General features: G+C 42.0%; 1 protein-coding gene across 1 annotated transcript in view; it reads right to left on the reverse strand.

Annotated features, from left to right (window-relative positions):
• Positions 1–16,614, reverse strand: part of LOC311048117 (guanine nucleotide-binding protein G(i) subunit alpha-2) — a 109,848-nt gene extending 93,234 nt beyond the window's left edge. The window contains exon 1 of the mRNA XM_084061166.1: positions 15,723–16,614. Coding sequence (XP_083917292.1) covers positions 15,723–15,840 — 118 coding nt within the window. The 5' untranslated portion in view covers positions 15,841–16,614. The remainder of the gene's footprint in view (positions 1–15,722) is intronic.
• Positions 16,615–23,156: the final 6,542 nt, after the last annotated feature.

Here is a 23,156-nt window from a genome sequence, read left to right on the forward strand (position 1 = left end):
CAAATAGCCAAACATGGCATCATGGGGTTGGACGTAGGCTTGTGCCGATATAAAAACGTTCATGGTCGAACCGGACCAAACTGGCTATACCGACTTTAGTGACCAATCATATTCTGTGACCACTTGGTACTTACTTTTCTTCTAATAAAAGCAATACTACTTTTTCCATATTCAGTGTTTATGTTTCAGCTCATCTTCAAATCCATCATATTGCCATATTGCCACATTTTCTATTTTCATTATTTTTTCCCCAAGTGAGTCTTAGAAACTTAGAAAACTTTCTATAGAGACTAGTTTCTATAGGTCACCATTTTTGGTGCTACTGCCGTCCGCGTTCATCGCGTCTGCTTTGTTGACAAAGGCGGGTTGTTCATTTATCATGTCATGCACCTTGGATTAATAGGCTATACACTGGATCAGATAAACCTGATTTTTGAACAGCAGCCGTTGTGACCAAATGTTTGGATATCACACTTTTGTAAACAACAAGTTTGTGATTGTGACAGTGAAATGTGATCACCTTGTTACCCGGTCCGTGAGCTCAGAGTAATTCCCTATTCTGATCATTCTTTTTGCATATGTTCTGTCTTTTGCATTTGATGTGTACAATAGCAACCAGAAGCAGCTGCAGTAGCCTACTACATGCGTGTTTGTGTTGGAACAGAGCCTTAATTAGTATAATTGGTAAGACCTGTGAAGGAAGTAAGGAAGAGAGGCCCAATTTCTTTCCAATATGGCTGCCGTGCATGTAGAGCCTAAGGCAGCCACGGTTTGTTTAGAGTGGCTGCCAAATACGACTGAAACAGGAGCAATAGGCCTTCCTGGAGATGACTGTTGTTATTTCCTCTGTTTGTATAAGACGTCACTCACATTCGGATCGGTTTAGTGGTCATTGTTGATTGCATAATGTGAAATTGTTTCTTAGTAATGGGGAGTTTTTCCAAAACCCAGCTCACTGGCATGCTAGGACGGCATAGTCTCAAGTCTCCTAGAGAGATACTAGCAGGCAGCAGGTTTGTTTGGAAACCTAATTGGGAAAATCTAAAACCCCATGCAGTGGTCAGAGCAGACAGGGTGGGTGATATAATCAATCGCATCACCATGTGGTAAGAACAGCGAGAGAAGAGGCAGAGATACATACACCCTGCATGTTTTTTTAATAGAACTTATTCATACAAAAAGCAGCTTAAATATCTATATAAGCTTCCATGAGTGATCTTATCGACATCACACGTGGAATTTCTAATTTCTAGGTTGGTCTGTCTCGTGGCCTTCATGATCATATCTGCACGATGAAGTCCAGGGAGAGTCCTTGATGGTGCAGTTTCAGCGGCACACAGCCTTGTGCCGGAGAAGATATGGGATAATCAGAGAATTCCTCATTTCCATGGACATTTCAAGGCGCTGCTATTTCCCCTGAGTGGACACACACACACACACACACACACACAGAGGCATGCTGTGTGTGTGTGTGTGTGTGTGTGTGTGTGTGTGTGTGTGTGTGTGTGTGTGTGTGTGTGTGTGTGTGTGTGTGTGTGTGTGTGTGTGTGTGTGTGTGTGTGTGTGTCACCAGAACCTGGTGGTGTAATATTGAATATTATATAACAAAACAAACTTTAGGGACTTCCGGAAATACTAAAATGCACATGCAGTGTACACGCTTACTCACACGCGTATGTACACACACACATGCGCGCGCGCACACACACACACGCTCGCACACTGAACCTCCTGACTTCTAAAATGTCTGATTAAATAAAGCTTTCCTGTGAGAACACATAATCTTTGTGGATATGAGTGTCAGTGTAACGTGGTATAGCTGAGTCAGTCCTCAGTTCCCTCTCCCTCTCACACAAAAACCCAAGGTGATGATGTGTTATTATCCACCTCTCTTCCTAAACCTCGCCCTGCGTGACTCACTTCAGCCAAAAGGTACAGTGAATAATAATGCATATCTCTGCTGTCCGGCAGAAACCAGCTAACTCCAAAATGTTCATTTTTCAGGAAATGACTAAAACAAAACAAAAAAGTGGAGTTAGGAGGTTTTGTTCATCATTGATAAGAACAGCTAAATGGACCTCCAAGCTCACAATGAGGTTGGAGGTCAAAAGGGGGTGGAGCCTGGAGTCAGCAAAACCAGCTCCAAGCTCCAACTCCACCCCCCCCCCCCCCTTTAGTGGACTTAGCTGGTTTTGTCAGAGACACTTTTTAATACTTTTCATTGGTTCAATATTTTTTTAATCAACACACAGATGTAAAGGCTGTTCAACAGCACTGATTTATGGGGAAAAAATGCAAAAGCGGAAAAATGGAGTTAGCTGGTTTCTGCTAGACAGCAACGATATGTTTGTTTGTTTGTGCGTGCGTGCATGCATGTGCGGCCGTGCGCACGCCGTACGTGCGCTGTACGTGCGTCATGTTTGTGTCAACAATGGTATTATTATTTCCATTTTTATAGGGGGATATATACAGTATATCCCCTTTTTGCAGTGTAAGATAGAGAAAGAGATGTTTAGAGATAAAGACTGAAGAGGAGAGGTATAATAGACTGTGAGAGAGAATCACACATCTTTCTTCATCATATCCACACAGCTGTTTCTGACGTCCTTCTGCTTCCCTGCCCCCAACACCCCGCTCCGATAGTGGTACTACCAACACAAGCACACACACACACACACACACACACACGTGACATGGCACATCTCACAGAGTCTCAGACTGCCTCCCACATGCCACCGTAACACACCCTGCCCCATAATCCAAAACACACGCTTGCAAACACACAGACCCACACTTAAACTTAGCACAGGCCTGCTCTGGCGAAGGGTTTAGGAAAGGTAGACACTAGAGCATGGTGTATATATACACACACACCGCTTTATAGAGATCTGCACTTTTAGGAGCCATTTTCATAGGGTGGAAAACAAAACGACACACCAAGGTACAAAAAAACTCTTTATGGTCGTACTACATTCTTTCCAAACAATCTTTTTATACCCTGAGGGCTGTGTTCAGACAACGAAAAATAGTGACTGAGTATGATGAGCTATAACGAATACATGCCAGGAGGAAAGTTACTGTATCTCTCACTGGTTAAATGGAAGCCATCGTAAGCAAGCAAAGTTACAGTATAAAGGTCTACTCCTGGGTTTTGTTTTCACTGTACTTTCAGTCAAAAGTAATTACTGCTCCAGCTCCTCTGTTGCTGATAGTGAAGGGTGAAATGTAGTTTTTGATTACCCACTTATTTAAAGTGGTGTTGAACTCTGGTAGAGGAACCTTGGGATGGGTCCAAATATTGTTCATCATTTTTATCTGTTGCTTCTGTGTTCTGTGAGCAAAGATCCAGAAGTAGTGATTCCATTCACTCTCATTGTATAGTGTAATAGAGATCTCAGAAATCCCACTTTTCTCGCATAAAGAAACACGAACAAAGCTGATTCTGCAAAGTCCAACAGTGCTGGAGATTAGCTGTTCACAGACACACAGACAGACACACGCGCGGACCGATGGACGGACGGACAGGAGCGAAAACAAAGTCTCCGCCTTTGGCCGCCCGGCTCGGTCGAGACAATCAATAAAGATTGGCCAGGTAACTACGGTATAAGCCTATACAACCCAAGGTTAAAGGTTAAACCACAGTTCAATAGCACCACACTGACACTTGTTTGAATAGAATATGGTTAGCGGTGCCTACTAGTATATAAAGACCAGAGTCAGCCAAGTGATGCAGGATGGGTGTGCTGGTTTCCTCAACCAGCCAAACAAAGGATTAGCATCTACTTCTGTTTTACTTGTTACTGCAGCCAGTATAAAGAGGAAGTGACAGATGAAGGGGGTGGTGGGTTGAAACAGGAAATGGCAGCATTTCCATCTGCAACACAGCAAGAACCCACGGTGCAAAAGGGCAAGACAAATATTTTCAAATATTACTTACAATCAGCAGCAAAAGGCTAAGGACACAACCAATGTATATGGGCAGTCGGGTAAAGTAACTAAGTACATTTACTCAAGTACTGTACTTAAGTACAATTTTGAGGTACTTTTACTTTACTGGAGTATTTCCAATTGTCTATACTTTTACTCCACTACATCTCAGAGGCAAATATTGTACTTTTACTCCACTACAATTATTTGAAACATTTTGTTACTAGTTACTTTGCAAATATAAATTATTACATTATAAAACAATAACCACTTAAGCCCTATTTTATACCTAGATGCGACGCATTGTGAGCTTGTAGATCTGCTATTTTCAAACATTTTTGTACTTTTACTTTTGGTACTTTAAGTACATTTTTAATTCCGGACTTTAACTTGGAACAGAGTACTTCTCCATATCAGTATTGATACTTTTACTTAAGTTAAACATTGGAGTACTTTTTCCACCACTGTATATAGAAAAGTAATCACTTCTTTACCGTCTAAAATAAAGTTTTTGAAACGAGAGGCAATTCCAACAAACCTGTTTATAGAAACAAAAGTGCTTACAATAGATCAGCTGCACTGGAAGGCCACTAGAGAAAACGAGATAATGAAAAAGAAAAGAAAAAAAGCTCAAGGGGAGAGATGATTCATTTTCGTCATCTCCATGAAATGTATTGGTTTCCAGGGAGGGTCTTCATTTGCAGAATAGGAGGAGGGCTCTGATTAGTTTTAGAAGGTGAAGGCAGTGTGGTTACGCAACAACTAATTTCTTTACTATAATCGTATATTTAATTTGAACCTAAATTCAATTTCCTGGAGCAACTTTGAACCTTTATTATATGGTGATTAATATTGATGAGTTAATATATTTGGCAGGAGGATGTAGTATACGAAATTAATTTAAGCACAGGGTAAGGGTTAGACAACGCCATGCAACACATTGTGCTCTGATGAAGGCCAGGCGCCAAAACGCGTGGGCTTAAAAGAAAATGGTTTAACTGAGAAAAAGGTCTTGCAAGGCCTGTCACATTTATTACATGACTATCACCTAATCGCAATCATTTCCATGTTGAAAATGTTTCACATATTTTTTTATAGTGGAAATAGACGACGTACAAGCTCAAAACGTGTCGCATCGCGTTCTGAGCTTGAAGAGCGTCTATTTCAGCTATCAATGTTTTTTTTTTTAAGTATGAAGTTATAAAGTATAAAGTTATGTAAGTTATTGGTTAGGGTTAGGCATATCTGACCTGTGCAACTGTAGTTTACTCTTGATTTATTGAAGACTGAGGTTACACAGTATGACTTTCATTGTATCACAATGAATTGTCAACTACAATTTCATGACCATGACTGCCCTTCTTCACCCATTGCCAATAGACAAGCCCCCCACTGCCCAGTTATACTGCAGTAGGGTCACTGAATGCACCATTAGTTCACCACATAAAACACATCAAACAAACACACTTGCAATTACCAATTTGGTTCAAAGCAACAACAAAAAAGGGAGAATCAGAGTGAATAGTTAACACTTCATCTGCCAGAGTTATTTCAGATTTTTTGCTGTTGTCTGCCAGAGATTTTTCATTGAAATTTAAGAAGTACTCAGGAGCCGAGATACATAATTTTTAAGTGTTTAAGTTAACAAGGAAGTGGATGGGAGTCTTTTCCTTCGAAAAATCATATCTCCTTGGTCTTTGGGTCAAATTGAAAAAAAAAAAAAAAAAAAATCCAATATTTTTTCATTTTTTTCAATAGAACGCGTTTATGCGTGATTGGCGGCCAAGTGCGCTATTTAATAGATCGCATTTATGCGTGATTGGCAGGAATTGAGTTAATAAACAAACGGATCATCGGAATCACTTCAAAGTTTTCAAGGGAAGGGGAAGGTGCAAATCTTTGAATATATATATTTTTAAAGCGAACATTCGTAACTCAAATCTTTGCTTCAGGGGGTCCCTGGAACAAAATATTTTGAGATGGGGGGGTCCGTGGCCAAATAATACATATCATTTTGGGGGGTCCTTGACATGAAAAGGTTTGAGAACCACTGGTGTAGGAGGCTGAAGAAAATGATTACAACAAGCCACTCCAAAGAGCACCAGGCTCGTGCACCTGCGTGTGTGAAATGATGAATGCCGCCTCTCGTTTCCTTTTTTCGCTTTTCTGAAAGGTTGGGCTACAGAAGCAGCTCTGTGTCACATGCCATCACTTGGCTCGCCGTTGCACAGCACAGGGAACAGAGACACAGGCATGCCAACCGTCCCCAGTTTTCAAGAGACATCGCTGATCACAGACGTAGCGCTATACTATTATTCTCATGCTGCAGAAAAATCTTTGTTTAACAAAAAAAAAAAAGGTGTACACCACGGCTGGCTTCCGATTGGTTGAGAGGCTCAAAGCAGCGGAGAGTGCATTTATATACTCCGGGAGCACCGCGCCTTCCAATGCAGGAAATGACAGAGTAACCCAATGAGTGAAGGAAGTGAAGTGAGTTCATTTCCTGTAAATGAGAGAGAGAGGAAGGGAAGGGGGGGGGGTGGGTTTTACTAATGGTTTACAGTATGTGTGTGTTTAAGCGTACATTACCCCCCCACGTCCCCCATTGATTGTAAACAAACTGACGGTTCACAACAATCTTTCATGGGTCGTCGACGTATACATTATTCCCATGGACTGTGTGATGGGAGCGGGACTGCGTCTAGAACACACAAACGTTCTCCTCTTGACAACAACGTTAGACAATGGCCGGCGAGATACAAGGAGCATAGTTTGACTGCAAGATAAGATAAGAGCCTAATAGATGAGATTAGAAAATCTCCCTTTCGCAACGTTTGTTTTCTAAACCTCTGTCATTGTCTCTCTCAATAGCTTTCTAAGTTTTATAGACACGCGTGCACGTGGCTACACGCGCGCGCGCACGCACACACGCACACACACACACACACACACACACACACACACATACACACGGTCTGCCCTGCCTCATGCATTGCAGCCAGGCACACACACACACACACACACACTCTCTATGACCAGAGCCCGCTTGTATATCCTGTTTAGCCGAGCATGGCGGTGTGTAGACTCTAACTCAGCAGTTACTGTACAACTTGCTCCAAAAAATAAAAAAAAGACAGGAAAAATATAGACAGACTATGCCTGGGCTTCAGTGTTACTGAAATATTCACTGTATGCTATTCTTGTACTCGTACGAAACAGTGTGGGGGGGAAAAGAAGTATGGTTGCGTGGTGACGAGCGAGCATGGAGCCAGCAGTTGTGGACTTCTCATGCCGTCGGTGCTTTTTAAGCAGGGTGGATAGCGCTGGCCGCTCCCTGTGGACTCGCATTGAGACAAGCAGTCTGCAGGAGCAGGCTTTATCTTCACAAACGCTCCCCGTAATTGCAGGATGAACCCCACCCCAAAACACACACACACACACACACACACACACACACACACACACACACACCGAATGTCACACAGCTAATAGGGCAGCGCAACTGTAAACAGCAAATAAACAAGATCCGTGTCTCGCAAAAACACAGGCGGTAAACAAGGCAGTATAGCGTGCTGAATAAGCGCCGTCCTCGTGGCCTCACTGGCCTGTATGTCGGATCCTATTCTCGTTGTGATTATACGGTAATTCAACAACACGGTTCCCGTGTACGGCTCCCATGAGATTTCAACGTGACTTGGGTTTATGAGAGGTCAGGGCCCAGGCGTTTCAGATGGGGTTTGTTGTTTGTACCTGTGTGATGAAGCAAGCAGGTCAAAGTGACTCTCTTGCCTCTTCGAGAGAGAGAAACCCTGTATAATCAGCCGACTGTAATTATACCAAACACCCACTGAAAAAGTCACCCAACCAGCTGTAATGAGAGGGAAGAAGTCCCTGTGTGTCTATGCAGCGCTGACCACAACATGGACAGAACCGGCAATAAAGCCCGTCTCCTACGCGTACGTAGTCATCAAGTATGACGTTTCTGTTTCTATACGGGCAACTCCACTGCCAGCCAGCGTGTTGTTGTTGCAGTCTTTTCAGGCTGTTCCACGAAAGCATTATGAATATTTATGAGTTCTTATACTATATGAGCAGATTATAATGCATTACAAGTATGTTTATAATGGATTATAGACATGGCATGCAAAGCAAGTGTTACCAAACTGTACTTTATAATTAATAGTGAGACGTTCAGTGGGATTTCCTTCTTAAATTGTTCTTGGAACAAACACGTTCAAGTCACTTCTGGCGAAGGTCACACCCCTGAAAAGGGCTGGAGAAGTAGGTACAGTAATAACAAATGTCAGGAGAAACTGACTCTCTTGACAGAATCAAGTTTTCCAGCAAAATACACACCAAGTTAAACACCTTAATCACTGACTGCTGCTATAGCTGATAGCAGGGTAGGGTCAGGAAGAGGCTAGAGCTGTCTGCTACTCCATCTACTCACACCACAGCTTTCACTCTCTCTCTCTCTCTCTCGGGTTAGGGTCTGATGGATGGCGTTTCGGCAAACCGTAGCAAGCAGCCAGCCAGCCTGGTCGATACGGGTCGCCTCTCCCGATCAATACCGAGTGTGTTGTTCCAAGCTCAGAGAAAAGCGAGTTAATCAACACGTTTAAGAAAAATAATGGTAACCGTTTGCTCCCCCCCCCCCCCCCCCCTCCTAGACTCCACAGGAGGAAACGGCTCTTGCAGAAGTATCACACCACTTACGATTTAATACAATTTGGCCTAACCAACATCTTATGCAGTGGCAATCGACTGCCTTCTCGATTAGCCATGGAGAGGAGACACGCGCGCGCACACACACACACACACACACACACACATACACAATAATTGAGCTCTGTTGGAAGAGACGGTAGTCCAGAGAAGGACAGGCATGTGTGTGCAGTGTGCACCTTTCTTCTTGGCTCAAATAGTGTTTTGACAGTGGTAGCTGTCGAGCACAGCGGTGCTCTCAGTTGGGAACACAGGATGTGTGCCTATACCATAAAAAAAGAAAAATCTAATCAAGCCTCGATGTTGATGGTTCAAACAAATGGTGCGTGTGTGTGTGTGTGTGTGTACGAAATGATGCATGTGTGTGTGTGTGTGTGGGGGGGGGGAGTTAAGAGTTTAAGGAGTTATACTTATCAGAGAGGGTATATATACTATTTACCGTAGTATTCAATACATAAATGTGTTTTAAAACAGATTTGGGGGCCTTTTAGGAGAGTAATTGTGGGGAGCAATAGGCTCTATGCACAGCAGCCATATTATCACTTCCTTCACAGGTGTTACCAATGATACTAATGAAGGCTCTGTTCCATTTGGTGGAGCACAGTGGTTCTCAGATTTTTCATTTCCACGACCCCCATAACTCTGAGAGTGTACAAATGAACCAAATGGACCCTTACGGGTCCATTTGGTTCCATTTGCACACTCTCAGAGTTACACACCCGTAAGGGGCCATTTGGAAACCCCTTAAGGAACCATGCGGGTCCCTGGACCCACATTTTAGACCCACTGGTGTAGCAGTGTTTCCAGTGAGCCATCATGCACACTATCAGCACCCTGACTCTGTTTGACCAGAATGGCACAGAGCCTTCATTAGTATCATTGGCAACACCTGTGAATGTCTTCACAATGTGGCTGCTGTGCATAGAGCCAATTTAGCCCTGATGAAACCCTGTTGATTTTAGGATGACATTGAAGCCGTTTGTCCATTGTTCGTGACCAAAGCTGATACGTGTATTACGTCTGACACAGTCACCACAGCTCATGCATAAAAGAGGAAAGAGAAAATGTATGTTTGGTTTGGTGTCATCCGTCTTTCTCTCTGCTTGTGGTCAAACAAGAAAACAGATTTCTGAAGAATGAGTGGACATTCTTATAGCATCGCAGGCTTCTCTTTTAAATCCCCCTCCACAGAGATAATATTATATGCTTAGCCTAGAAATATTTTTAGCCCCCCACCCCAAGGCGTGAGTGATGTAATGCAGTTGTCGCCTCGCCTGTCTGGTTAACTATTTGATGCCTTGATCTGTGACTAAAAACTGCTGAAGGGCAACACAATACATCAGCCTTGCATTATGATTTGCAGATGTGACTGACCATGTGACTCGGGAAAAGCCCACACATATTCCCACATTCTAACAATAAGCATGTCGTATACGAATGCATGACATGCATGTAATATAGGATCTATCACATGGTAAGGGGAAGGCTCGTTCATTCCCCGTGGAAATGAATAGCAGAACTGCTGTATCAGTTGTTTTTGTTCAAACTCAAACTAGATGGACCATGCAATTTCTGCTGAGAATATGATCAGCATTCCTCAGTTACAGGCCAATAAAGCTGTCCTTTTGTGTTCCTCTAGTTCCATTAATCACGCCATACCCATCAAGCAAGACAGCTGCAGAGAAAGATGGTATATTCCACTGCGGACCTAAACCTCACACACACACACACACAGAGACACACACGCATGCACGCATAGTGGATGTGGTGCTCGTTTAATGTGCACATATGTGTCCAGGTCTCTTTACGGTGCAATGTCTCGGTTATGAATGTATTACACAATAAACAAATCACCATCCTCTGTGACCACACAGTGTGTATTCCTTATGCTAACATGTTTACATAACGCCACGGCTCATCAGGCCTGTGAGCAAATGTGTTTCTCTGCATTTACATGAGGGCGATGAGTGTGTGACTGTGTGTGTGTGTGTGTGTGTGTGTGTGTGTGTGTGTGTGTGTGTGTGTGTGTGTGTGTGTGTGGGGTGAACTGTGCATCAGAGATGTTCACACAGACCAAGCTACTATTCTTATACACAGTAAAAAGCAGCGCACGCTGCCAAGGAAACTTTCCATGTCTACTGAACTGAAACGAGAGGCTAGAAAAAAGAAAACAGACAGAAAGAAATAAGCCAAAAATGAATGGCAAAATTTGTCATGTTTAGTTGGAGAAGAAGGAAGGGGGAGGCGATGAAATACCAATCAAAGTCTAGAATCTGTAGGGAGGCCACTGAACATGGGTCTCCTGTTAACGAATGCATTATTAAGCCTGCGAGTCAGATACAGTAGGAGCGCGAGCCCTCTGCTGCATTAACTAATGGCTTCCTCTAGGGATGAGCCACAACGCAAAACAATCAAACAGACATCTTTTTTTTCCCTGCAGCGTAATTGGATGAAAGTGGTTACCATGGAAATATCCAATCCCATCTATTTGTTTACACCAGGTAAAGCATGGATGGAGCACCCGTGTTGCCCCCGAATTGCTAGTGGTTAAGACTCCCTCGACTCTACTGAAGGAAGGCCCCCTGATTCAGAGATCCATCACTTCCTTATTTCTGTCAAAAGTCTATAAATAGCAGCTCTGCCTCTCCTTCATCTGGGGCCCACAGCACTTCCCTCAGATTCTGTTTAGTTTGCTTTAGTAGAGAGGGAGGGAGGCAGGGCGGGGCAGGGGGCGTGCCATTCCAAAGACATGCTCTATTGGTCAAGGCAGGATGGATTTCTCCTTCGCCTTTCCAAGGCCATCGGGATGAAGAAGAGGCCAGGTTTTTCTCAGCTGTGCTGTGAGAAGAAGATGCCTTGGATAAACGTCCTGGAAAAAACATCAAAACAAATATCCAACCCCAACACCTTCTGTCTCTCAAGACAGAGTGAAATAAACAGGCCTTCATTTAGGTGTATTACTCATACTCAAGACAGCGAGCACTACTCCATACCATCACTGTAAAACAGAAAAGAAACGTACTCTGTACTATAGTAAAAGACAAAAAGAGTATGGTTTCATCTTGAAGCCATTGGTTTGTGTGTGTGACCACAGCTGCCACAGAAGAGGTATCTGGATTTCACCTGACAGCAACCCTGGTAGTTTCTCCACGAGATGCTACAAGGGATTTTTTTTATAAATCAGACCACACGCACTGACATGTGCCAGTAAAGGAGAGGAAGACGTCTTTCCTTCGCATGACAAGTCCTTCTCGCACGAATCTTGTGAAGTTTCATTTTGGATTTTCAACGTGTCCCATAATTCCTCTCTCAGTCCCTGCTGCACACCTGCGCACAATATCACTAATTACTGATATGAACTCTACAGGGGAGAGAGCACACTGTGTAATTAGACTTCAAACCAGGGCCAATGCTTCCAAACCATCCATTTCACCCAGCACTGTAGAGACAATAACACAGCAAGTTACCGTCTGAGTGCTCTTTTCTCTCAAGACAGAGATTGGTTAATCAATTTAGACTTTTCTTTGACGCTCATATAAAAAGGGAATAATGTGTATGTACTGTACCAGTGGTGTGTTCTAGGTTTTTCGGAGGGATACGATAATCATTCCCCTGCACGACATGCATGCACAACATGTCGTGGAGATACGCTAGCGCGCTTTCAATGGATAAAATGGTTAGCAGAGGGCTACGCTTGACTACGAAAATGTTCTGCAGGTCACACTACGTATGTACATAGCGCAACATGGTAGAACACACCACTGGTATATGTACTATATTACTTATTTATAATCAATAAACACTTCAAGTTTCATCAAGCCCTTAAAATAACAGTCATGCAGTCAGTATGTAGCAGAGAAAGGACAATCGATACACAGTAATACTGAACCTTATTTCTCAGAATGCAGGTGCCCAGTATTGATGTTTTGTTTACTTGTTCTCAAGGGTACCAAAATGAAAAAAAAACTACAGTCACCAATGTGTATTTAAAGGACCACTTCACCCATTTTCAACCTATCTTCATATAATAGATCCTCACTAATGCTCCTGATAAAATGGTGAATCTTTTTGTACTCAGTCCGTGTCTCAAAGGAGGGCTGTGGACACTTCAGAAACCCGTCTACCAGTGACATCATCGTTAGGAAGTTGTTTTATTTTCGTCAATGTTTTTTGTTTTTTTTTAGCGAGAATAATGGCTTCCACTTTTAGCATGCTAACTTTCCAGGAATAGAAAGTCTGTAGTTTATATTCACTTGGATTCCCCATTGATGATGTCACTGGTAGACGGGACTCTGAACTGTCCACAGCCCTCCTCTGAGACACAGACTGAGTATGGTGCCATATTTTCATGAGCATTAGTGAGAGGACCAATGATATGAAGACAGGTTGAAAATGGGTGAAGTCATCCTTTAACTGTTTTCTATTTACTATTTGAAACTTCACCCATTTCAAGCCAAAGAAAATAAGAAATCAAAGTCTAAATCATATTAATAAAGAAGTGTGTGCATTGTATTTAGCCTAAATCTGAAACTGAATCTATTTCCACAGATTTTTGTCACTCATCACATAATATTCTACCCAGTTTCATTACTAATATATTGATTACCTCTACTGTATCTCAAGCAACTTTATCTGCAAGATGATTTTCATACCTTACTGAAATGAACGCTTCCTCGAAAATTAAACAAACTATGGTTTAAGAGCCATTTGGTTTCTAAATTGATGATGTCACCGCAGGGCTCGGTCAAGGCCAAGGTTGGCAGTGTTTGACCGTGTCGTGTTGATGTGCCGTACAGGTCGGCGTTCAATGTCATTTGTTTAAAGAGTTTGTTTATATACTTTTGGTTTAAATGGTCAATAAATATCCAAATTTATACAAGCACTCGACATTGAAATTCTTCAAGCACGCGTCTAACTCAGCTCAACCCAGTTGCCCCTCGCAGTAGAGTGTGTGTGTGTGTGTGTGTGTGTGTGTGTGTGTGTGTGTGTGTGTGTGTGTGTGTGTGTGTGTGTGTGTGTGTGTGTGTGTGTGTGTGTGTGTGTGTATGGTTGGTCTCCAGCCAGTGCTGGGAAAAGTGAGAGATGTTCACCCTCCCTGTCCAAACAGCAGCAAATTCATTATCAAACCAGTTACAGCCACAGTTTGAACGCAGCACACAGTTGACAGACCCGGTGAGAGTAAACCACTGCAAATCACTGACTGGCAGTTTCATTTTTAAAGTAGCTCCATATACAGAATCATAAAAACAATTCAATGAACAACTGGGTGACAATGTACAGTATGGGTGGGTGATGGGAATTCACCCGAAACAATCGTATCACACACGAGGTTGAACTTTATTGTAGCGTTGTATTTAGAACCACCTGACCAAAAACAGAAGTCCAGCTCTGTCTAACCTCAAATCTAGGCCAGGCCTAATACCACTGCAAGATTCTATCCAGGGTTCAAACATCTGCCAAAATTACACAGAGAATGATGTCCGATTGGCTCTATGCACAACAGCCATATTGAAAAGAAATTGAGCCTCTTCTTACTTTCTTACAGGTGTTACCAATGATACTAATTAAGGCTCTGTTCCATTCTTGTCTCAAAGTGTGGTCCAGGGACCCTCATGGTTGCTTGAGGGGGTTCCAAATGTCCCCTTACGGGTGTGTAACTCTGAGAGTGTACAAATGGAACCAAATGGACCCGTAAGGGTCCATTTGGTTCCATTTGTACACTCTCAGAGTTATGGGAGCCCTTGAAATTAAAACTTTTGAGAACCACTGTGCTACATTAAATGGAACAGAGCCTTCATTAGTATCATTGGTAACACCTGTGAAGGCCCAATTTCCTTCCAATATGGCTGCTGTGCATATAGCCTAATAATGTGTGTGTTCCGGACTGCTGTTCGGCCTCCAGACAGAAGCTCTCCAAACATTCTCAACCGAGGCTTGGGTGTTTCAGTCCAAACACACCAAAGACTCACACAAAGGCAGCATGTAGCCTAACATAACTGCCGGATGGTGCTGGACACCGAGCTGAGACAAGTGACCGGCAACTTCTCTGCCCAGGTGCAAGACAGCATCACCACTACTGTCACTTTTGGATGTATGAAATGGGGCAACGTGTGAGGTCACATTCATCTATCAACTGTTGCCCCCTCACACATTATTTTCTCATACAAAATGTTTATATATCATTCCCAATCTCTCCAGGAGACATGTCAGGGATAAAGTAACCACAAACATTTCAGCAAGCGGTACAGTAGGTCAAACATGTCTCAAGGTTATGCCACCATGAGATAATGAACTCCGTAGTGGTGTGTTGAGGCTGCAGCAATGCTCTTTGCATTTATAGGGTTTAATATTGGACAGTTGCAGCTCTATCGGCTCAATAAGAAGACAATCCGTGATGCCAACCACTTACCACAATCAATCATTAATGCCCTTCGGTGACTGTGCCCACTGTCTATGTTTAACTGTGTACTGACTGAACGTGCTATCTACCAGGTTGCATGCACTCTCTCTTGCACAGTGCATGGTTACTGTGGCAAAGCCATATCCTGCCACTTTCTACCTGTGGGGCTTTCTTTGTACAGAGTCTACTAGTAATATCCGATCGCAACAATGTAACCTACACCAGTGGTTCTCAACCTGAGGCTCGGGACCCCCAGGGGGATCCTCCCATGATTAAAAAAAAGGGTCTTTAAAGACTTTTAAATACCGTTTTAATACCATAAAGAAAATAAATAATACCATTACTGCATCAAAAGTAAACTATAAAAACTGGTCAAAAATTTGCCAAATTGTCAAATATGAGAAAGAGGCAACAATTGTGAAAATAGCAGATCTACAAGCTCACAACGCCTCGCAACTTGTGAGCGTGTAGATCTGCCATTTTCACAATATTTATCTGTGGAACCGAGTCAAACAAAATGTAATGCCTCGACTCCTACATTCAAAGTGCTTGTCAGGGAGGGGGGGATTCAAATATGATTATTTTGGGGGTCTCGGCCTGAAAAGGTTGAGAACCACTGACTTACACAATGAGTGTGAATGAGCAGAGTGGCCGTGAAAGGAGCGCTTACCCAACAGCAGCAGTTTCACTTCTCTGGATGCCTTCTCTCCATCTTCTCGAAGGTTTTTGTCAATCATTTTGGACCTCTCGGCCGCGGCTTTATCTTCCTGACTTACTGTACACCCCATGGTTCCTAGTGCGCGCTTCAGGACTGCTGCTTATGGTCAAAGATCACCCGAGGAAATGTTGTTTGAAGATCAAGGTTCGCTGACTGCGTCTGAAAGCGTTTTATTCCCCCCCAAAAAATGAAAGCTTCCCTCAAGCTGACACTTTAACTTAGAAGTTGAGCGATTCCCTCAGCTGACACTTCAACTTAAAGTTGAAGCGCTTCAAACTTCCCCTTTTTTGGAAGAGCGATGGGTGTCGCGAGTTCATCCACGAGAAAAAAAATGGAAAATAATCACAAAACGAATTCAATTATTTCCTAATTCAATGTGGACTTGGCAGTGACTGCTAAAATATGTTTTTCCAAAAAAAGAGTCGTTGTCCCAGGAGTCAATACGCCAACATCAGGACAGTTATAGTTGTCATGCGGGTCAAAAACTTTGAAGGACTTTAGGTGATTTTTTAATTAGGACAAAATGAGTAGATCCTTATAATAACCTCTAACCTATCAGCACAGGTTTTACGCACGAAAATGGGCCGCGAAGTTCAGCAAAAAAAAAGTATTCCAGCTGTTGAAATCGCCCAGATGGATGCCGATGCCAGTGAGGCTGTTGGACCTATATATTAAAACACACACTCCAACGTAAGCTATTCGCTTTTTTTTGTGCCCACTTACTTCCCTTCTTTTCTGTTAAACAACACTAATGCCGTTATGCATTCTTCTTTCTTCTCGTTCAGATTGATCACGTTTCAAGCCACACCCGTCGCCGCTGTGAAGTTCCCCAACCAACGCCGACAACACGGACACAGCGCTGTCACCTCCCAGCTCAGCAGCGGCTCCATTAAACACGCCCACTCCAGTGGCATCATGGGAAGTGTAGTCTCTTCCCAAATATCCCTTTATGTTTTGTTTCCTTCATTTTGTTAATTATTATTATTTCAAAACGTTTGAAGAAAAAGCAATCATTTTCATGAAGACATAATTTCAAAGATTTTTCAAAATAAATTCCATAAATTAGGAAACAATTGTTTAAGAAGTAGTGGAAATAGCCGATCTACAGTTAATCTGAGTTCACCAGCTCTCGCATAGTGTAGATCTGCTATTTTCTCTAGTTTGGGTCCTGGGGAGACTTAACATTTCTAAAAGCTAAAAGGTTTGGTAACCAGTGGGCTAGCTGATATAAAACCGAGGATAAAACGCAGTACAGAGCAATGCATCATAGTAAAAATGTCATGAACTTAAAATAATAATGATAATAATAATACATATTATTGTTATTATTATTATGATGATTATTATTATTATTATTATTATTATTATTATTATTATTATTATTATTATTATTATTATTATTATTGTTGTTGTTGTTGTTGTTGTTATTATTATAATATTTTAAACTATTTTTAAACACGATTTAATTAATTTGCTCCATTTTATTGCGTGAATGTATTTATTTATTTATTGATGTATTCATGCATGCATTCATTCATTCATTAGAAAATCTAAATAATACTGTTTTAAATTTAAATCACAGTCTCAGAGTCAAAAGAACATTTTCAATGCAGGAGATGTGTTGTCCCATGGACTTGACCTTTATAGGGGGTCCTCAGAGTTACTACAGGGGTCCGCCGAATCGTTGTGTGATAGGAACTTTAATTTTTATTTTGTATTAACCAATAACCACTTGAACCCTAGCGTCCCTATTCTGGGGGGAACATTCACTGAAAACAGCTGATCTGTGGGCTTGTAGATCAGCTATATTTCGGCGAAGAGGTTTGGTGCAGAGGGGAAAAAGAGCGAACCGAGAGCAGAGCCAAAGGTCAAGTTCACTATGAAGATTGAAGTGGTTAAATGTCTGTAAATAGTAGAATCTGCAACACGATTGAATACAATTTATGTAGTGGGGGGTCCCTGCTTCATCTCTCTCTCTCTCTCAGCTAAGGGGTCCTTGGCCTGAAATGGTTGAAGAGCCCTGATCTAACACGTATACACACTGTATATATGACCTTTATAAAGGGTCTGTCTGTCTGTCTGTCTGTCTGTCTGTCTGTCTGTCTGTCTGTCTGTCTGTCTGTCTCAGCCCCAGTACTAGGGTGCCATGGGGTCCCCAGCGAAACTAGTTAACATAAGCTTTGGCTATTAAGAAATAGCAGATATACAAGCTCATATAGTGCGGCACTCGGTGCCGCGCTATATGAGCTTGCATTCTGCTATTCATGAAACATCTTGAAAATGTGTACATATCTTTGAATATATATACATTTTTCCATGGCACAAAAACATTTTCAGATGGGGGTCCGCAGCCAAATGTATATCAATTTAGGGGTCTTTGGCATGAAAAAGGTTGAAAAACACTGCTTTACCCGACTTGCCGCACCCAAGCCATGCTACTCATGCGCTGAGTTGGCGGTGCCCGAGATCGAACCCATGACCTTATGGTAGAAAGGCGAGAGCTCTACAGACTGAGCTCCCCAGACACACGTGAAAGTTAAAAGGTTAAAGCTTTCAGTGGCGTGCACAGACATTTTGAGGGGCAGGTGCTCAAGTAAATTATACTTTTTTTTGTTTACTTGGTCTGCTCTTTTTTCCCTCTACACCTATACCTCTTTGCCAAAAAATAGCCAATCTACAAGCCCACAACGCCACGCAGCGCGAGGCGTTGTGAGCTTGTAGATCTGCTATTTTTGGCTAAAGTTCTCCTCAGAAAAGGGATGCTAGGTTTCGAGTGGTTATGGTAAAAAGAAAAATCATGTCACACAAAGATTTGACGGACCCCCTGTAGTAACTCTGAGGACCCCCTAGGGGTCCCAGACCCCCTGTTGAAGACCCCTGCTGTAAACTGAAAAAAAAAAAAACTTTTTTTCAAAAGGGCACTTCTGGTCAAGAGGGCAAAGGGCAGGTGCTCTAGCACCACCTAGAGCCTATCTGTGCACGTCCTTGCAAGCTTTATATTCTGATAGTAATCATTGCTATAGTTTGTTCAGTAACAGGGGTCTGCTTGGGTCGTGTAGTTTTACTCAAGGCACCAGAACATGGAGGGATGTTGTTCAGTATAAGTGGTGGTATTAAGGCCATGTGTGTTTGTATGTGCCTCCACGGGGCAGGAAGGTAGAGTATCTGTGAGCCGGTTGTGGTGGGCCGGTCAGGGCCGAAGTTTTGTCCCAGTCCCAGACAGGCGGATAGACAGACAGACAGACATGCTACAGTTTAATGTGTTTCACTCTGTTGTGATTTGATCCACAGAACATCAAGCCTCCTTTTATCACATCTGCCTGACACACACACGCACGCACGCACGCACATAAGCACGCACGCGCACACATGCACACACACGCACACACACGCACACACACACGCACGCACACACACACACACACACACACACACACACACACACACACACACACACACACACACACACACACACACACACACACACACACACACACACACACACACACACACACACACACACACACACACACACACACACACACACACACACACAGGAGGGCTGTGGACAGTTCAGAAACCTGCCTGTATGCTGACATAGAAGCCAGAGTTCTTGCATTAATCTCGTTTGAAAAGACCAAACTGCCTAGCGATGATGATAAAGCCGGTGTCAGTTCATCTAACATCCTGAGTACTTGTAGATCTGTTAACAACATGCTGAGGAGAGTTCTGCTTGTAGATCGATCTAAAATGCTGAGGACTTGTAGATCGTATCAGCCTCTTGGATGATGTCAGGATCTAATGTGCAATAAGACCACATGAATTAAACATGAATTTAACCTTATTTAAACATTGATCAAACGAGCCGGCTCCTGAATACAGCACTTGGCTGAGAATGAAACGGAAATGTAATTAAAGTTGAAAGAGAAGCGACATTATTGAACACATTAGCTCTGACATGTTTAGTTTGATCCATGTCACAAACCTTGTACCTCCATAATTCATCCTTTCATCTTTCCTTCATAAATTACTTCATAAAAACTTCATAAAAACTTTTTTTACACTTTTATATATATATATATATATATATATATATATATATATATATATATATATATATATATATATACATATATATATATATACATTTTTATATTTTTTACCAAACCTGGAAGATGGTTCCACAGGAGAGGAGCCTGATAGTTGAAAGTTCTCTCTAGGTCGAGATTCTAGGACCCACAAAATAAGCCTTCATAGCTTACTGGGAAATACTTGCGCACAAGTATTTAGTAAAAAGACAAATATAGATGTAATCTGAACATTCTTGGCTCAGCTCTTTTAAATTTTTGCCCTAAAATAGAGTCAAGATATGCTTGAATCTTAATAATACCAATTGTAAGGAATTCCTTAAGTCCAAATTGTATGGAAATTGTGTTCATTTGTATGTTGCATACTTTCAAATATTTGCTATGTTTCCCGGTTTGGGTAGGATAAGTGTTAACATAGGGTTAAAAACTAACCAGTGGGACATTATTTCAGTCTGGTACATGGCAGAATCTTAAAAAACACACTTCAAGGATTAAGAAAATGCAGTTAGTAAGAGAAAGTATTTAGTAAAAACTGAAATATATATGTTATCAGCTCGGCTTGCGTTTTCTTTTTTTTGTGCTGTTTTTGTCCTGTAGCCTAATAGGGTCAAGATGTGCTTGAATCTTAATAATAACCACTTTAATTAATTCCTTGGGTCCAAATTGCATGGGATTTTTATTTTATTTATTTGTCTCTGGTTGTGTCCTTCAAAAGTTGTGGTCTTTTCTATTTCTTCCATTTTCAGATTTGGGTTCAGGATATGTGTAATAAAGGGTTAAAAATGAACCCCATGGGACATTATTTCAGCCTGTTACCTGGCAGAATCTTAAAATACACACTTCAAAGATGAAGAAAAGCCAAGTGGCGGGGAAAAACCCACCCTATGCGCATGGAAGCCTATTGTAGTTTATTATTTTATCATGACATACAGTATAGGTCATATTGCTCTATTTAGAGAAGCATGTGCACATATTCAAATATGTGTTGTTACATGTAGCCTATGTATAACACAGAGACAATGTTACATTCTGTGGTTTGAAGTAAAAGTTGTTTAGTTGAAATAGTCAGTGAAAGTGACACATCTGGCCCTTCTGGAACATTCCGTGAATGGAGATGAGTACATACTGCCATCTAGAGGAAAATCAGCACAACATTTAATGCCAGACACTCACTATGTATTTACATATGTATGATACAGTACATGCAGTTGTATGCACATACAGTACATGCTGATCAGTACATACAGTATATACATAACACATGCTTAGATACTGTAAATGTATGTATACTTTTTTCATTATCACAACAAGACTAAATTCCTTCTTTGCTTTTCAGCTGTGCCTCATCCAGAGAACACCATGGCTTCCACTCAGGTAGATAAATATAGCAACTCAAAATAAGGTGTACCTTGATCACATGTTATTGTTATGCTTGATACATACATGTTATGCTAATCCCGTTGACAGGAAACCTCTGCAAAAATATTGAAAAAGAACAAGGTGAATCTTGTCAGGTGGCTCAGCACAGATTTCCAGTGCATTCTGCAGCATGCACACTCTGGAGACATCGTTGATGACAGAGTGTATCGACAACTGAGGCATAAAGCACCGCCAGAAGATGCTTGTATTGACTTTATTGATACATTGGTGTCTAGAGATTCACAGAGCTTATAATACACAACTCAAGGACTGGATTCTTTCTCTTGATCTGCCAGGTAATAATAAAAAAGGTGAAATCTTTGTGCTGTCCGGCTTGGCCGTGTTCGGGGCAGGGAAGCCAGACTGGGAGGGTGATCTTTGTCGCAGTGCTGGTGGTTATTTGGCATAAAGAATACATTGGGAGAAATAATGGGTAAAAATATTTAGCTGCTCTAAATTAAATAATAATAAAAATGATAATAACAATATAATCATCTTTGTGCCAGGTGAGGGTAGCTAACAGTAGTGTGTACTTTTAATCGAAACTAATCAAATATTGTCATTTTCTTATCTCAGTTATGTAATCATTATCTCATTTGATCAGCTGTTGCATTAAACAATGGTTGATATAACCAGAACATTGTACAAATTATCCAAATATCAGGCACACTGGCACAATGAAATCACACATCATTATAGAATTTGACCAATGATATGACACTGATAAACACAATGAGCAACAAAAAATACATATCTTTTTCCACCAAAGATCAACATTATCAGTTATCACTAATGCCCCATGAAATCCTTGTGCTCGTTTTGTGCACACGTCCACGGGCGCAACAACGGACAAAACAACAATGATCGCCTGTGTCACTCGCTCCCCGTCTGAAACGGCCTTAAGGCTGTTAGAAGTGCTTAAACTTAAAAATGATGTTGTACTAGTCGTTTTGAGTTGAATTTGTTAAAATATATTAAAAAAACACTATAAAATGGTGCTGGTACTCTAATGGCGACTAGCTGTACTGACGGTCACCAGATAATTCGACCCAGGACAATTCGACCCGGTCAGGTCGACCCGCTTTCGACCCGTTGGACCGGACAATTTGACCCGGACCCGGAATCCAGGACAAGGAAGGCATCCCCCTGACCAGCAGAGGCTGATCTTTGCCGGCAAGGTACTGGAAGATGACCGAACCCTGTCAGACTACAACATTCAGCACGAATCCACCATCTTCACCGGAAAGACCATCAGCCTCGAGGTTGAGCCAAGCGACACCATTGAGAATGTGAAGGCCAAAATCCAGGACAAGGAAGGCATTCCCCCTGACCAGCAGATGCTGATCTTTGCCGGGCAGCAACTGAAAGATGGCCGAACCCTGTCTGACTACAACATTCAGGAAAAAAACACCCTCCACCTGGTGCTGTGTCTGACGGGGGACATGCAGATCTTTGTCAAACCCCTCACAGGAAAGACCATCATCCTCGAGGTTGACCAAAGCACCACCATTGAGAATGTGAAGGCCAAAATCCAGGACAAGGAAGGCACTCCCCCTGACCTGCAGAGGCTGTGCTTTGCCGGCCAGCTACTGGAAGATGACCAAACCGTGTCTGACTACAACATTAAGAACAAATCCACCCTCCACCTGGTGGTGAGGAGTTGAGGCATGCAGATCTTTGTCAAAACCCTCACCGGAAAGACCATCACACTCTTGCAAAAATCCACCCTCCACCTGGTGCTGTAACATTATTCCATATTTAGAATTTTGTTTTTTACCTAATATTGGCATAAGATTAAAAATGTAAGCACGAGTCACGACTCAAAATAAATAATTGAAATGTGCTACTTTTGTGGGGGTTTTTTTAAACTTAATTGAAC

This window comes from Gymnoscopelus microlampas, assembly GCF_963454915.1.
Source record: "Gymnoscopelus microlampas genome assembly, chromosome: 7".
Lineage (NCBI taxonomy): Eukaryota > Metazoa > Chordata > Actinopteri > Myctophiformes > Myctophidae > Gymnoscopelus > Gymnoscopelus microlampas.